Raw genomic sequence first — 17218 nt, 5'->3', positions numbered from 1 at the left:
CTTTTATATTAAAATTTTGCTCGCTTCATATACGAATATCCCAATATAACAAATCAGTCAGGTCACAATCATCATCATCGATATCGCGATGAAATCAAATTGAAATTTTTTTTTAAATTGTTGATAAAAGTAACTAGTACAACATAGTCAAAAGTTTAAATTTTTCTGAGAATTCAAAATAATTTGAGACTACACCATAACACAATTGTACAATTTGAATGTGTAAATACAACATTAGAAATGTATTATAACTACCTATATAATATATCTATCTATCTATTTCTTTATTTAGTTCTGCCTGCGTATGATATTTGGTCAAATTTATTTGATAGGAATTGAAAATAACCTTTATAACGGCTGATTAGCTACCATGCACTACTGTTAACATGACGTCATTTCCTCCAACGATTTCGCTACGAATTACCCATCCTATTTAATAAATTTTATTTGATGTTTTTTAATTAGTCAGGTCACAATCATCATCATCGATATCGCAATGAAATCGAATTTTATGATACTATTTTGTTCAATCAAATACTGTTTAATACATATAACTAGAATAAATTTATATATTTATTCATCCAATTATTGATGAATAAAGTTTATTGCATGCGTTCACTTTTATACATTTAACCTATGTTTAAAAGTTAATCGAGCGTTATGTGTATTGTTTTAAAATTCAAATTTAAATAATTTTAACATTACGAACCACGATATTTATAACAATATATAGAAAATTAATTTACTTTAATTAACTTTAATAAATGTGGTTATTAAGAAATAATTATCGTCTGCGAATTTCGCTGCTTTTAAAAAATGCTAAAAATTCTTACCACACTGACAACGTAGTCAAACTTGGGACAAGTCCGGATCATACTTCAAAAGAATATAGGGTTAGTGTAATGACTGTCAAAATGACTTTTAGTTATTGTTTGTTGGTTTTGGGTAAAATGATCTAGATGTCATTTTGTTTTTTGAGTTAAATGATTAGTTTTTTTAGCTAGTGCCAAGATGAATCACTTTTTTATTAATTATTAAGTTAATTAAGAGAATGCATATTATTAACAGTTTAACAAATTTTTGATAATTCTTTTACTTTCTGGCCATTTATGATTTATTTATCTCTTCTTTTAATTTATTTGACCTATTCAGGCATCTAACCATCTTTTTATTTCCAATTTAATTAATTATTTTTCCATTCATTCATCCATGCATCATTCAGGATAATTATGCACATATGAAAAGCCTTGTTGATGACTTGAAGAATGAAGTCAACAAGATAGTCCTAGGTCGTTTATGATTAAAAATTATTTTTTCAAACAATTTTTAATGTATTGCACTCACTCTACTTTTTTTATTTAATGATTATTTCATTCATTCATTTGTTCATTCATTTACCCATTAATTCTTTAATTAGATAATTCATTTATTAATTCATTTTTACATTCATTCATCCATTCATTTATCCATTCATTCATTCATTTATCCATTCATTCATTCATTCATTCATTCATTCATTCATTCATTTGTAGGTGGAGGAGAGAAAGCCAGACAACTTCATCTATCCAGAAAGAAGCTCTTAGTCAGGGAAAGGATTGATAGACTACTTGATCCAGGGTTCGACGAATGAATGAATGAATGAATGAATGAATGAATGAATAAATCATACTTTGTAAAATAATAATTCATAAAAACTACTCAAAAACTTACTAGGTCGCCGTTTTTAGAGCTATCTCAATTTGCCGGCTACAAGATGTATGTCCCAGACGACGTTCCAGCTGGCGGTCTGGTCACTGGGATAGGACAAGTGTCTGGGTTAGTAGGTCAATTGGAAGGGGTACAAGTATTTATCTGGGTTAGTAGGTCAATTGGAAGGGGTACAAATATCTATATGGGTTAGTAGGTCAATTGGAAGGGGTACAAATATTTGGGTTTTTGGTCAGTTAAATTGGGTCAGTTTTCGAAAGCATGGAATTGTGGTCGTGGCCCGCGAGTTTTAACCTATTATTACGTTAACGAATTAAAAACTTAAAAAATAATATTAACATTAACTCTATTACTACTACTACTACTACTGTTAATAATAATAATAGCAATAATGATAATTATAATTCTACCCCCTATAAAACTTTCCAAGGGTGAAATGCATGGTGATAGCCAATGACCCGACGGTAAAGGGGGGCACTTACTATCCAATCACGGTGAAGAAGCACATGAGGGCACAGGAGATTGCCGAAGAAAACAGACTGCCCTGTATTTATCTAGGTCATTATTAAATAAATTGGGTCAACTTTTATATCTTTATTTATTTTGTGGTTCGTTTAGTCATTCATTCGATCATTCATTCAATCGTTTGATTGTTCATTTATTCATTCATTTTTTTCAACCAATCACAGTCGACTCGGGTGGAGCCTACCTGCCCATGCAAGACGAGGTCTTTCCTGATAAGTTCCATTTCGGCAGATCATTCTACAATCAGGTGACGACGACGATGATGGTGATGATGGCGGTGGTTATAGCGATGATAATTGGACTGTATGGGATGATGACGATGATGATGATGATGAGGATGACGGGGCACAATGATAAATAATATTAGTGCTTCTTACCTTGTAATCTGTTTTTAAAAACTTGATTCACCTACAACGACGTTCACCATCATTTTCATCATTTTTTCCCGCCAAAAGGCGCGCATGTCAGCTCAGGGAATTCCCCAGATAGCCGTAGTGATGGGCAGTTGCACCGCGGGTGGTGCCTACGTGCCTAGCATGGCGGACGAGAGTATCATTGTCAGACAACAAGGCACTGTCTTTTTGGGAGGACCGCCTCTGGTTGGTTGGTTGGTTGGCTGGTTGGTTGGTTGGTTGATTGGCTGGCTGGTTGGTTGGTTGGATGGTTGGTTGGTTGGCTGGCTGGCTGGCTGGCTGGCTGGCTGGCTGGCTGGCTGGCTGGCTAGTTGGTTGATTGGTTGGCTGGATGGGTGGCTGGCTGGCTGGCTGGCTGGCTTACTGGCTGGTTGGTTGATTGACTGGTTGGTTCATTATCATCATCATCACAATCGTCATCACCCCAATCATCATCATCACCCCAAAGGTCAAGGCAGCCACCGGTGAAGAAGTGACCGCTGAGGAATTAGGAGGTGCTGACCTCCACTGCAGGTGCTGATAATGATGATGATGACGATGGTGGTGATGATGATGATGATGATGATGACGATTGTGAGGATGATGATGACGATTGTGATGATGTTGTTCATGATTCATATCTTTCTTCTGGAAATCATTCTCAACATTACTGCTACTTTTTCTCCGTCATCATTATCATCATCATCATCACCACCATCATCATCATAATCATCACTATCATTACTACATCATCACTATCATCATCGCCGCCGCCATCGTCGTCATCATCATCATTATCAGGAAGTCTGGCGTCACTGATTACTACGCGTTGGACGACGAACACGCTCTTCACCTGGCCAGGAGATGCCTGAAGAATATCAACCACAAGATGCCCATGGTGATGACGATGATGATGATGACGATGATGATGACGATGGTGATGATAATGATGTTGATGACTATGATAATGATAACGATGATGGTTACGGTGATGATTGTGATGACGATTGTGATGATGATGATGATGATAATGATTGGGATGGTGATGGTGATAATTATCGTGATGATAATGATGATGATGGTGGTGGTGGTGGTTACAGTGATGATTGTGATGATGATGATTGTGATGATGGTGATTGTGATTATCTTAACGATGATGACTACTAAGTTAGTGTAATAGCGTTATCACCTCGCTCATTTACCGACAACAACATCACAAATATCGCCACCAACATCATCGTCATCATCATTACCACCATCACCATTGCAATCATCATCATCGCCAGGTGACGTCATACAAACCCGTGGACCCCTTATACGCGAGCGATGAGATTTATGGAATTGTTGGCGGAAACCTTAAAAGACCTTTTGACGTGAAGGAAGTTAGTCTGACCTCCTTTTTTGCAATTGGTTGATCATCGATCTAATTGTTTTTGATTGGTCGATCAAAGATTTAGTTGTTTTTGATTGGTCGATCAATGATTTAGGTGTTTTTGATTGGTTGATAAATGATCTAGTTGTTTTTGATTGGTTGATAAATGATCTAGTTGTTTTTGATTGGGCGATTAGTGACCTAATTACATTTGAATGATTTTACCTGCGTTTTGATTGGTTAATATTTTTTTGAAAGGTTATTGCAAGAATCGTTGATGGTAGTGAGTTTGATGAGTTTAAAGCTCTCTACGGCGAGACTCTGGTTACTGGTAACTTGTTCGTTCATTCATTCATTCGTTCATTCATTCATTCATTCATTCATATTTTTAAATAATCCATTAAACGCACGCACACACACACGCACATATAAAATAAAAGTATTTTGAGATTAGTTTCATGTCACTCGTTCACTATGAAAGGTTTCGCGCGCATTTGGGGGTACCCTGTCGGTATATTAGCCAACAATGGTGTTCTTTTTTCTGAAACTGCCTTGAAAGTTTGTTATTACTTTTTGTTCATTCATTCGTTCGTTCGTTCGTTCTTTTGTTCTTTTGTTCGTTCGTTCTTACGTTCATTCATTTATCGTTATTTCATCTTTGTTTTTTATCTTTGTTCATCTTTGTGTTCAGCTAGTGATTCATTCGTCCCACTAAACATTCAACCACCTATCCATTCATCCACTCGTTCATTCTTTTATTCTTTTATTAGGGCGCTCACTTTATCCAGTTGTGCTCCCAGAGAAATATTCCTCTAATCTTCCTACAGAACATTACAGGTCATCATCACAACCACCATCGTCATCACCACAACTATCATCATTATCACCACCACCATCATCATTACAACCACCATCGTCACCATCATCATCACCACTACCACCATCATCATCACCACCACTATCATCACCACCATCATCATCATCAGGATTCATGATCGGACGGGAAGCGGAAGCGGGTGGAATTGCAAAAAATGGCGCGAAAATGGTGACAGCCGTGTCGTGTGCCCAGGTTCCCAAGCTGACGGTCATCATCGGCGGATCGTACGGGGCCGGCAATTATGGCATGTGCGGTCGAGCCTACGGGTCAGTTAATTAACATAATTTATTCAAATTAATAGCCAATTACTCAAACAACAAACCAACCAATCACAGCACTTTAATCTACTTCGATGAACTTCTCATTGATAAGTTAAATATGAACTGAACAAACCAGCCAATTAGCAGCAACGAAACGTTCTCGTTAACATTTATAAATAAACTATTCGGATTGACCAATTAAATCATTTCAATCCATTCTAGTTGACCAGTCACATTAACGATCGATCTAATTAATATTCATAAACTATTCGTATCGACCAATCAAAATAACCCAATAAATAATTCAATCCAATCAACCTGGTCGTTCATTCAAAGTCGGCCTCATTTAGTGCATAACTTACTTAAATCGACCAATCAAAACACCCTAAACTCGCCCTGCCTGACCAACCAATCACATTAACGATCGACCTAATTAATATTCACAAGTGGGCGGTTCTTGTATTCGTGGCCCAATAGCAGAATCTCGGTGATGGGCGGCGAACAGGCTGCCGGCGTATTGACCACCGTTGCGAGGGACCAAAGAAAGAGGATCGGAAAGGAGGTTTTTTTTTTATTTTTGTTGTTGTTTATTATTATTGTTATTGTTTATTATTATTGTAATTATTATTATTATTATTTAACTATAATTAGCATAATTTTCCAAATGGTCATCACCACCCTTCGACAATCATCCCCACCAAGTTCACTCAAGAGGATGAAGAGACGATAAGTAAGCCGATCTTGGAGAAGTACGAAAGAGAGGGACATCCGTACTATGCTAGTGCTAGGTGCGTGTGTGTGTGTATGTCTGTGTGTGTGTTTGTGTGTGCGTGTTTGTGTGTTTGTTTGTGTGTGTGTGTGTGTGCGTGTTTGTGTGTGTGTGTGTGTGTGTGTGTGTGCGCGTGTGTTTGTGTGTGTGTTTGTTTGTATGTGTGTTTTTGTGTGTGTGTTTCTGTGTGTGTGTGTTTCTGTGTGTGGACACGATACTGCGTGTGTATAGTTATTACTATATACCAATCCATCTTTTCACTCGTTTATTCTTTTACTTGTTTATACATTCATTCATTCACTCACTCATTCGTTCATTCATTTATTCATTCATTTATTTATTTATTTATTCATTCATTTATTTACTCATTCATTCATTCACTTATCATTCATTCTTTCATTCATTTATTTACTCATTCATTCATTCACTTATCATTCATTCTTTCATTCATTCAGATTATGGGATGATGGGATAATCGATCCAAAAGATACTCGCCTGGTTTTAGGATTGAGTTTGAGTGTTGCTCTCAACCAGCCAATCGAACAGACCAAATTTGGCGTTTTTAGAATGTGAAAAAAATCTAACAATTGATTAGTTTTGTATATGCGTGTGTTTGTTTGTGTCTGTGTATGTGTGTTTGTATGCGTGTGTTTGTATGCGTGTGTTTGTATGTGTGTTTGTTTGTGTTTGTATGTGTACATGTACACATCATGTTATTTTTTGTTAAGTGCCTATGAGTAATTAAAATCACATAATCATGTTTCAAATTAAAATTCATTTTTGTCTATCTGGCTTTATTTTCTCGAAATAAAATCAACTGAGATGATTTCATTTTTTTTTGCTACGGTTATATTATAATTAATTATTATTATCGTACTATAATTATAACTAATATAATTAATAATTTATAATTGGAATTATTTTAATGGTTTGTTAATTGATGAGTGGCATATTTTTCTCCTCTCTTTTGATTATTTCTGGCTCGATCCAGTATAAATTGATGTCTTCAATTGCCTAAGGTAAAATTTCTTTATAAATTTTACTAAAAAAAATAACGTTTGGTTAATATTCTTAATAGTTTTTAATTATTAAATTATTGTATTTATGTAATAATTATGTTGATTATTATGAACATAAAAATTAATTAATTCTTAATAATTATGAAAATTGATTGATGTAATAATTATGTTATGTGTAATTAATTATGTGACGTCAAATGGCATATAGCTCGAAAGGATTGTATTAATCAGCCAGCCATTTTATGGCTTATTTAACAATATTTATCAATAAAAATCAACTAAAAAACAAGATTAAAACAGATCTTACATTAGGGATGGACTGGACTCGAATATTCTTCACCGATACCGGCAAATGCTTAAGAAGTTCGTCGGTAATAACCGTGCAGGACTTATTCAAACTGATACCGAATGATTCATTGATCTTTGTGGCTGTCGTAAGAGCTTCTCCGTGTGCCACAAACTTACAAAGCGTCAAGTCGCTTGGGTCGTAATTAACGTAAAAATATACCGGACCGGTATGTAGGGTTGTGCCTAATCGGATCGGGGATGTGCAAGCTTCGGCGTTCTGTACATTTGTTAAGAAGTAATATTTATATTTGATAATATTTAAAAAAAAATTGTGTGGATAATATGATTATTTTTTAATGATTAATTAACCTGCAAAGTGTATGTGGGACTGTAACGTTTGAATACATCGGTCATCATCTTTTCCATCGATTTTCGGTACGCAAACGAAAGTTGGACCATTTTACCGACATTCTGACCGACCGGCATACCATTGAAACCGGCGATTAACACAACACTAGTTGAGGTTTGGTCGATTTTGAACAGCCAAGAATTTTCATCGAGTAGATCATCAAGATTTTTAGAAAACTCATCAATACAATCTCTCACGTAATTCTCATAGTTTCCACTGGGGATGTCAGAACCGGATATCGTCTGGTTAGTTTGAAACCAAATCTTGATTGCCAGAACCGTTAACGATTTGTGGAGTCTCGAATCGTTTCGATTACCGAGATGAATCTGCGATAAATAATTCGGTATAATTATTATCGATTATTTGGAATTTATCATCGTATTCTCAACATAACATAATTATAAATAATTATTATTATATTATAACTACTAGAAGCTGTTGCTATGAACATGATGATTTGAAAAACTATGATGGTTATGGAGACGTTGTGTTTAATTTTGTTAAACTATGCATTGCAATGTTATCTTAAGTCATGATATGTTGTGTGTTTCGTTATATTACCTAATAGTATGTTTGCAGCGAACAAGCCTATGTAGTTTTATAACAATATAACAGTTTTATAACCTGTCTCAAAGTCCAACTCGGAAAGGTTTTGGATAGAAATTTATCTCTCTCGTCAATGTAGTTTTTCAATTTAACTTGCAGTTCACTGGCTCTCGTCTCCATTTCGTTGCCATATTTTTCAATGGTTTCGACGATGTTGTCAAGAATGTTATTTTTGCGCGAGGCTTGTGCAGACCTCAGCATGTAACTCAGTTTCTCGGCGTTCGGCCTTGCCAGTGTATCAGCTAGACAGGCTCGCTCTATTATGAATTTTACTTTCGGCGGTAGAGAACGAGTCGTCGCGAGTTTCGCTAGTCTCGGTACCTGTATCGGTTTATCGGAATCGTCTCGATTCGGTTGATTGAGCGTTTGATCGTCATGCTCTGATGAAGTTTCGTTGGATGATGTTGAAAATATTTTAAACAAAATCAGTCCGAAATTGAATATATCGCTTTGTCTGGTGGCTTGGTAGGTCTGACCGTTCTCAAAATAAACCTCAGGAGGTAGCCAAAACTCAAATTGGCTTTTTTCACTCTCCTTAAGTCCTTCTTTATAAATTGTTAGCAAACTTTTTGTAAATTTTTTGCCCCCAGACGACGAGAAACCAGTTTGATGAATGAGGTTATAACACCAGCTTGTTATTTTAACCGCCCACCTCGAGTTGACAACACAGCAGTCAGTGGTTAGGAGTCCGTGCGTTATTTCGTTGCGGTGTAGGTAGGCTAGACCTTGCAACAAATCTTTCGATATGGAATATCTGATAGTTCGTTTATAGCTGTTTTATAATTTAGTAACTAAATAAATGATTGTAAAGTTAGTTTTTCAGTTAGTGTTGTGTTCAGGGATGGGCTAATGTATAAATTACAACTACTTATGATCGAATGATTTTTACCAATTGGGGGAAAGTTCTTCCTGAATCTTGTAAACCTCGATAATGAAATTAACAATTTTATTTTTAAAAATTAAAAACTAAAAAAACTACCTGAAATTATCATCTAGTTTATATTTAGCGTGCTTCAGCACACCGATGAGGTTTCCTTTCTCACAGAACTCCTCTGCTATGTACAGTCTCTCGCCGATTAAAGTTAACCCGTAGAACCTCGCCAAGTTTTCATTCTCTATGGAGTTCCTCATCCTATTTAAAACCTGTCTGACTTTAAAATTAGCGCTGAAACTCTCTCCCAGCCACATCTCCGAGAAGCACATCCCCACGTCCTTGTACTTACCGAATATTCGAGTGGATTTAGGATGGGCAAGTTGAGTCGTCGGTTTCGATTGCGATCCTCCGCTGAGATTCATTTGAAATTTTGTTAAGTTGTGAGAAATAGTTTTTTTCAAGTTTTTTATCGGATTGTTGTTATTGTTTTGAATATTTTTGTTATTAGTAGCAGCAGCAGTAGTAATAGTAGTAGTGGTAGTAGTAGTAACCGTATTGGTAGTAGCCGTAGTGGTAGTATTAGTATCGATGTTGTCAGTGTTATTGATGCTAGAAATGGAATAAATTTGATCGGTACTGGCAAATTCCATGGAGCTCCGTTTTCCGACGATGTACTCGATGTCGGATGAGTCGATTTTCCAATCATCTCGATCGATCATTTTGATGAACTTTTTTCTCTGGTGCAGTCCAACTGCTACTAAACCGACCAAAACTAACAAGAAAATCGAAACTGAAACCGAGAATGGGACTTTCCAGCTGTTTGTTTTCCTCTCTTCTTCCTGTTTCTGCTTTGATAGTAAATCCTTGACTAAATACTTACCGCAAATGAATCGATTCAAAACTCGATTCTCTATACCAGTGGCCATATCTTTGGTGACGGTTGACATACCGAAACTCGATGCAATCTCTCGCGCTTGTTGGCTAGTCGTTAGCCATTCTATGTATCTTTGTGTTTGCATGTGTGCGTGCGTGTGTTTGTGTGTGTGTGTTTGTATGTTTGTGTATGTGTTTGTATACGTTTTTATGTGCGTTTGCTTATTCAAAGTTTTCTTTTTTGTATGTTTATATTAATATATTAATATTACTAATTATACACCGGTATGCCAATATACTAATTATCAAGTAGTAATTATTATCCAACTTAAACCTTATGTTACACGTTACACACACACACACACACACACACACACACACACACACACACACACACACATATACAACAACACACACACACAAACCTAGCCAAGTTAACAACTTCAGGGCAGACAGCACTAGATGCGAGTCTGACAATCATGTATGAATAACCGATAATCGGGTAAGTATTCAGAGGAGCGGTCTCGATTAGATTCGAAATCAGCTGTCTCGTGGAGAATATTGCCTGCCTGTTCGAATCCATCGAGTTGAGAAGATTCCTCATCGATTTTGGAGATGTCACCGATCCAATTCGGTTCACTATTGTTGCGTACCTTATTTGGTGATTATCATTCCGTTGAAATGTTGGTGAAATTTTTGAAATATTTTAAAAAATTTCAACACGCAAAGAAATAAATTCATTAAAAACATCGTATCGCAAAAATTTTCATTTTAAAATTTATTATCAATTTGGAAAATTGTCGAGCACAAAATATAGCAAAACGAAACCTCACCTCAAGTTAACACTCTCGGCCAGCCAAACCGGCACATAACCGATGCTGTAAGCCAGACTCGTTATCGTATCGCCCATCCCTACACTGCGATGACCGTACTCAAAATTGATGCTACCATTCCAGTAACTCTTCTCCCAAAACGTACCGTAACTTTGATTCCAGAATCGACTATGTACCGACAGACATTTGGTGAAAATGTAGGTGGAACCGGCCGGGAAGTACCGAACAACCGGTTTTATCGATGCATTGGGAAAAGTTGAATTGGGATTTTGTATTTTGAATGCCGTATCGTTCCACCAAGTGTAGGTACCGTTGTATATACCGACAACATGGTCCATTGTCAGAGTCAAAGTATTCGAAAGTTCCGGTATGTTATATGCCATCACTAGCGTACTAGCGGGAGTTTATTAATGAGGCGTTTATCGTGTGTTTTGTAGAGAATTTGTTATTTTTATTGCACTTCTGGTCACAAATATGTTTGAGTTAATTTATATAAAAAAAAAAATCTATTACTGTTTTATTAAATTAAAAAATTGAAAATTTTTTTAAAAATTACACAAATAAACCCAGCTAAAACAGGAAACATAAGAATATCGCTATTATTCCGGGTCTCATCCTCGCTGTACGGATACTCCGAAGTCCCATAGTTAGTCCCATTTCCGGGGGAAGTAATAACCCCGGGATACAACATGGCCGCCCTTCCGTTCCCGCTACTGTGAGGTCTGTACTGCTGCCTAATTTCCGTGAACTGTGACCTCAAAGTGACGTATGAAGACATCAGGGCTAGGTGAATGTCGGAGGGGAAAGTAGCCCCTACGCCCAAAAATTCGACCGCATCAGCGCGGATGAATATTTTTAGTGTTGGTAGTGATGGTGTTTGTATTGTTATTATTATTATTATTATTATTGTGGCTGTTGTTGATGTTTTTGCTGGTGGTGGTCTATTTCTATCATGATGGTGATGATGATGGTGATGATGATGGTGATGATGATGGAGATGATGATGGAGATGATGATAATGACGGGGATGATGACGATGTTGTTGTAATTTGGTATCATCAAAATAATAATTATCCATATCTGCACAATGCGTGTACTTGCATCTGTGAAAATTTTTTTATTCGTTTCATTATAATAATAATGATAATAGTAATTATAATTACTCATCCATCCATTCATTCACTCACTCATTCACTCACTCACTCACTCACTCACTCATTCATTCACTCACTCACTCAATCATTCACTCACTCACTCACTCATTCATTCATTCATTCTAACTTACATTAAGTCGAATATTTTTAAACTACACTGCGCCAGGCAAAATCGGCCTTTTATACGTGCGTAACAATAAAAATAATAATAATAATAATAATAGTAATGGAAACTCTTTTTATTATCATCAAACCTCGAAATATAAAACCAATCATCGTGAATATACTACAAAATGAATGAAAATAAAGAAATTATCATATAATAATAATAACAACAACAACAATAATAATAATAATAATAACAATAATAATAATAATAACAAAGGAATACGCTGGTGTTTTATAACAGGATTTAATGCGTAAGAGACTTTGCGTGTATTGGAAATTTGCATTTTTTTTCTTGCGTTAATGAAAGTTTTAATTAAAGTTTAATTAAATGGAGCTTAAAGAATGGTCCGTGAAAGCGTTATCGATTATTTGTTATCAGATGCTTTTGTTGTTGATGTTGTTGTTGTTGATGTTGTTGTTGATGTTGTTGTTGTTGATGTTGATGTTGTTGTTGTTGATGTTGTTGTTGATGTTGTTGTTGTTGATGTTGTTGTTGATGTTGTTGTTGATGTTGTTGTTGTTGTTGATGTTGTTGTTGTTGTTGTTGTTGTTGTTGATGTTGTTGTTGTTGTTGATTTTGTTGTTGATTTTGTTGTTGATTTTGTTGTTGTTGATGTTGTTTTCGTCGTTGTAGTAGTTGTTGTTACTGATAGTGACGTCATTATTATTGTTATTATTATTATTTATTATTATTATTCATTATTATTATTATTATTATTGTTGTTGTTGTTGTTATTGACCTGGATAGGGGAGAGCCTTGATGGACTGATTGTGAATCTTGTTGGAGGTTGGCTAGGTATGCCGGTTAGTGGTTGCGTGTAAAAGATACGGTAGAAAAAAAAAATGAAATTAAAGTCTCGTAACTATTTCCAAACTAGCGACAACTAAGAGATTCGTTGTCTCTATGAAGAATCTACAATCGATTTTGTAAGAGTTGATAGTACCCTTTCAAAATCTGGCTTCTCAAAGTCGTCGCTCAACCAACCTGATGAGAAAAGAATCCATTCATACTTAAATCAGGTTCTCTCGCTAAATTGTCAAGGCTCAATAATTTTCAAAAAATGAAAAAATTCATTAAACATAATTATATCTCACGCTGGGCAAAGTCGACGAAAAATATTACTGAAGTCCTATACAAGTTTGTTAGAAAATACCTGGTTAAACATCTGCCAGCAAATGCTAACCTATTAGAATGGGGCAAAATACCAAGTCCTCTGTGCCCTCTTAGCAGCTCCCGTCAGACAGACAAATACGTAGTTTCCAACTGCAGTTCTACATCAGCGATAGCAAAATATTCCGAAAGACTTAATAAAATATTGGCCGTGATCACCAACCGGTTGAATGTGCACACTCTTTCAAATTGCCTCATATTTGCAGGTTCGGAGTCGAATGACGTCTACCCAATATCACAGCTGTTCAACACACTGCAACCCGATATAGCCATACTCTATGATGATCAAATTGAAATTCTTGAAATGAAACCAACCTGAAGTCATCAAGACAATATAAAAGAAATAATTATTCTGACAGTTTACACCGCTATTTAAATGACAACTATAAACATTACTCAATTATTATTAATACGTTTGAGAAATCTACTGTTGGTTTTTCTAACGATTTTAATCTGTTTAATGGTCAATCTCTTTCAGGGGTGAATTGGTGAACTCTGTTATAAGATTATGGTATGTGGTTCATTGTGACAGAAACAAACAATAACGTTTATGTAGGTTTCACTGAGAAACTAAAATGAGGTTCCCATTTAAGTCGATGTTTAGGGTGATGATGACGATGATGGTGGGGATGGGGATAATAGTGATGGTGATGATGACGATGATGACGATGATGACGATAATAATGATATTGGCGATGGTGATTATTTCATAATTTCTCTAGTTGCTGCTAACCTTTTCCTTTAATTTAACTCGTAATGGAAAGACAAATTGGCTGAAAGAAAATTTATTTTGGAAACATATCGTTTATATATATATATTTATATATATATTTGATATATATATATATATATATATATATATGACAGTGTTATCAGAAATATCAACATTGTTCATGGTGGTCATTAATTATAGTAACAACAATGACGACGATTAGTAATAAATAAATAAATAAAATAATAATAAAATAACAATAATAATAATGAGATATTAATAATAACAAGAATGATAATTATAGGAAGAGAATTAATTATATTAATCATTATATACATTATATATATATATATATAGCAGTTATTGCTATTAAATATAGTATCGGAGCATATCTGTTATAGATTCATATAGATGGTTATATATACATATACATATATATTATTAATATATTATTAATTAGTAATTGAATTAATATATTATACTAAGAAAATATTTTAAATTAGCAATCACGACAGTTTAAAAGTTTATATATAATGTATATAACAATATAAATATATTTTTTTATTATACATATTTATTTATATATAAATGATGAGTACAAGAATTTGACACATCTGTAAAGTGCTTTATGTATATCTTTGTTTGTGTGTCTGAATGTATGTTTGTTTGTGTGTATGTGTATGTATGCATGTATGTATGTATGCATGTGTGTGTGTGTGTGTTTGTGTATCTAAAATGATTTTGGCAAATTTTTTGGTCCCTATCAACCACTGTACAGAATAAATGAACGTACAAATGAACGAATGAATGAATGAAGGAATGAACAAAAGTGGAAAATAGATGGATGGAAGGATGAATGAACTAATTCAAATTCAAAACAGAGTTGTTAACGATACTCAAATATCGTTTCGCCAGTACCGGTTCTAAAATCTGCCGGAACTCAATTTTGAAAGTTTTGCCGACAATACCGATTCTTTTGTACCCTTCAAACTTGCATTAGAGGAAATCACACCTCTTATGTTGTAAATGGCCTACGAATATCTACGAATATAAAAATTCATCCCATCCAATGCATTAGCTGGTCAATCTATAACAAGAAGACAACCTTATATTGATAAATTATTTGAAACTAACTTTTGAATTTCAAACTTACGGCTTACAGAACGCGTTTAAGTTATCTGAAATTTGGAATAATCTTTAAAGAAAATTTTTCCAGTTGACCTTGAAAAAGTGTCGGTATTGAGTGTTTTTTCTGTCGGATACGTACCGGCGATATCGGGTTCGATACTCGATATCGAAAGTTTTGCCGATGCAATATCGGTGATGGCGAAACTTTTGCATTAACAACCCACGATGGTAACTTATCAATTGAGTGAGTGGATGAGAGAGAGAAAAAAAAATCAATTGAGAGAGAGAGAAAAAAAGAAAAAAAGAAAGAAAAAGAAAGAAAGAAAAAAAGAGAGAGAAAGAGAGAGAGAGATAGAGAATACAAAAAAATATAAAACATAAAAAACATCACACAAAGTATAAACACGTTAAAATTAAAATGTTAAAAGTCAATCCTAAAATCATAATAAAATCAAACTAACCAAAAGTATAAAGATAGTCATCAGATGAAGAAAGGGAAAGAGAGAGAGAGAGAGAGAAAGAGAGAGAGAAAAAGAGAGAGAGAAAAAAGAGTGAGAGAGAAGGAAAGAAAGAACGAAAGAATGTTAAATGAGATCAAAAGATGATATATCCAATTACAAAACGTTATCTGCACTTGTATACAAATTAATTCGTGTATATAATTATACAAGAATTTAAAAATTATAATTATATATATTTAAATATATGTATGTATATATATATATATATTAAGATATATGTTCGTATAATATATATATATATTTTTATAATGAAATTGTAGCATTGTTTAAAACAAATTATTACTCATAATAATAAAAATAACGATAATAATTAATAATAACTAATAATAGAATGTAATATTACTATCGTTAATATCGGCTCAATAATACTATCGTTATGCTACATATATTAATACTACTACAGTTAAAAATAAAAATAATAATAATATGATAGTAATAATAATAATGTTATTATTATTTAATAATAATAATAATAATAATAATAATAATATAAATAACAGTAACAACAACAATCATAACGTAAAATGCATTTGTAAGAATTTTTATTAGTATTTATACATGGAGTAGGGGTGAGAAAAGATATAGTAGGGATACTATCATTATTATTAATTATTATTATCATTATATTTAATAATAATAATATAAATAACAGTAACAACAACAATCATAACGTAAAATGCATTTGTAAGAATTTTTATTAGTATTTATACATGGACTAGTGGTGAGAAAAGATATAGTAGGGATACTATCATTATTATTAATTATTATTATCATTATATTTAATAATAATAATATAAATAACAGTAACAACAACAATCATAACGTAAAATGCATTTGTAAGAATTTTTATTAGTATTTATACATGGACTAGTGGTGAGAAAAGATATAGTAGGGATACTATCATTATTATTATTATTATTATTATTATTATTTGTATCATATCTTCTATTATGATATAATTTATATATTCCATTATTATTATTATTCATCGTTAGAAGAATTGTTTTTACATTATGACCACCATCATTAACACATCTATAAGTCATCACATCATCGTCGTCGTCATCATCATCATCGTTGTCATCATCACCATCTTGCAAGTACTTGAATTAAAAACCGGTTTAACATCGATTGGTAAATCTTGAAAACAAAAATTTATGTCTTAAAGGGTACCGATTTAATTTGACCGATGAAAAACCGATCGAGTAATTCTAACAAAAGTCATTTAGTAACCCAACCAATACGGGTATAGCCGCTACAACTAATCAAAAATCGCCGATCCAAAAAAACCGGCCGGTAAATCAATCACAGACCGACCGGTAAATCAATCACAGACCGACCGGCCAAAATACCGAACGATTAATTCCGACAGAAATGATTCAACAACTCGATTGGTATGGGGAAAATGATGGTGGAGTTTTTCTCGGCGCTGATGCTGTTGAGTGTTTGGAGGTAGCGGAGTTGGAGGGCACAGGACGATTCGTTGATGATATCTGAGGCTTCCTTCAAGGCTCGAGCCGATTTCTGCTCTCCCTCCGCCGCTATCACCTGAAAAGTTTG

General features: G+C 34.2%; 2 protein-coding genes across 2 annotated transcripts; one reads left to right on the top strand and one right to left on the bottom strand.

Moving 5' to 3' along the window:
• Positions 1 to 764: 764 nt before the first annotated feature.
• On the top strand, positions 765 to 6583 carry HELRODRAFT_194446 (hypothetical protein; the record flags this gene model as incomplete). Its single annotated transcript, XM_009031635.1, has 17 exons — positions 765 to 893; positions 1223 to 1289; positions 1533 to 1617; positions 1714 to 1815; positions 2138 to 2265; positions 2397 to 2479; positions 2688 to 2831; positions 3094 to 3158; positions 3426 to 3522; positions 3911 to 4006; positions 4255 to 4327; positions 4478 to 4554; positions 4767 to 4833; positions 4983 to 5139; positions 5581 to 5695; positions 5836 to 5923; positions 6360 to 6583. The coding sequence occupies 17 exons, from the start codon at positions 765 to 767 to the stop codon at positions 6473 to 6475; spliced, it is 1689 nt and encodes a 562-aa protein (XP_009029883.1). The 3' UTR covers positions 6476 to 6583.
• A 106-nt stretch (positions 6584 to 6689) lies between these two features.
• HELRODRAFT_194445 (hypothetical protein) lies at positions 6690 to 11582 on the bottom strand (the record flags this gene model as incomplete). Its single annotated transcript, XM_009031634.1, has 8 exons — positions 6690 to 6916; positions 7229 to 7486; positions 7579 to 7944; positions 8243 to 8978; positions 9204 to 10103; positions 10397 to 10624; positions 10805 to 11197; positions 11371 to 11582. The coding sequence occupies 8 exons, from the start codon at positions 11580 to 11582 to the stop codon at positions 6836 to 6838; spliced, it is 3174 nt and encodes a 1057-aa protein (XP_009029882.1). The 3' UTR covers positions 6690 to 6835.
• Positions 11583 to 17218: the final 5636 nt, after the last annotated feature.

Source organism: Helobdella robusta (assembly GCF_000326865.2).
Source record: "Helobdella robusta unplaced genomic scaffold HELROscaffold_76, whole genome shotgun sequence".
NCBI lineage: Eukaryota > Metazoa > Annelida > Clitellata > Rhynchobdellida > Glossiphoniidae > Helobdella > Helobdella robusta.
The sequence above is the reverse complement of the archived record's forward strand: the minus strand, read 5'-3'. Positions and strand labels throughout refer to the sequence as shown.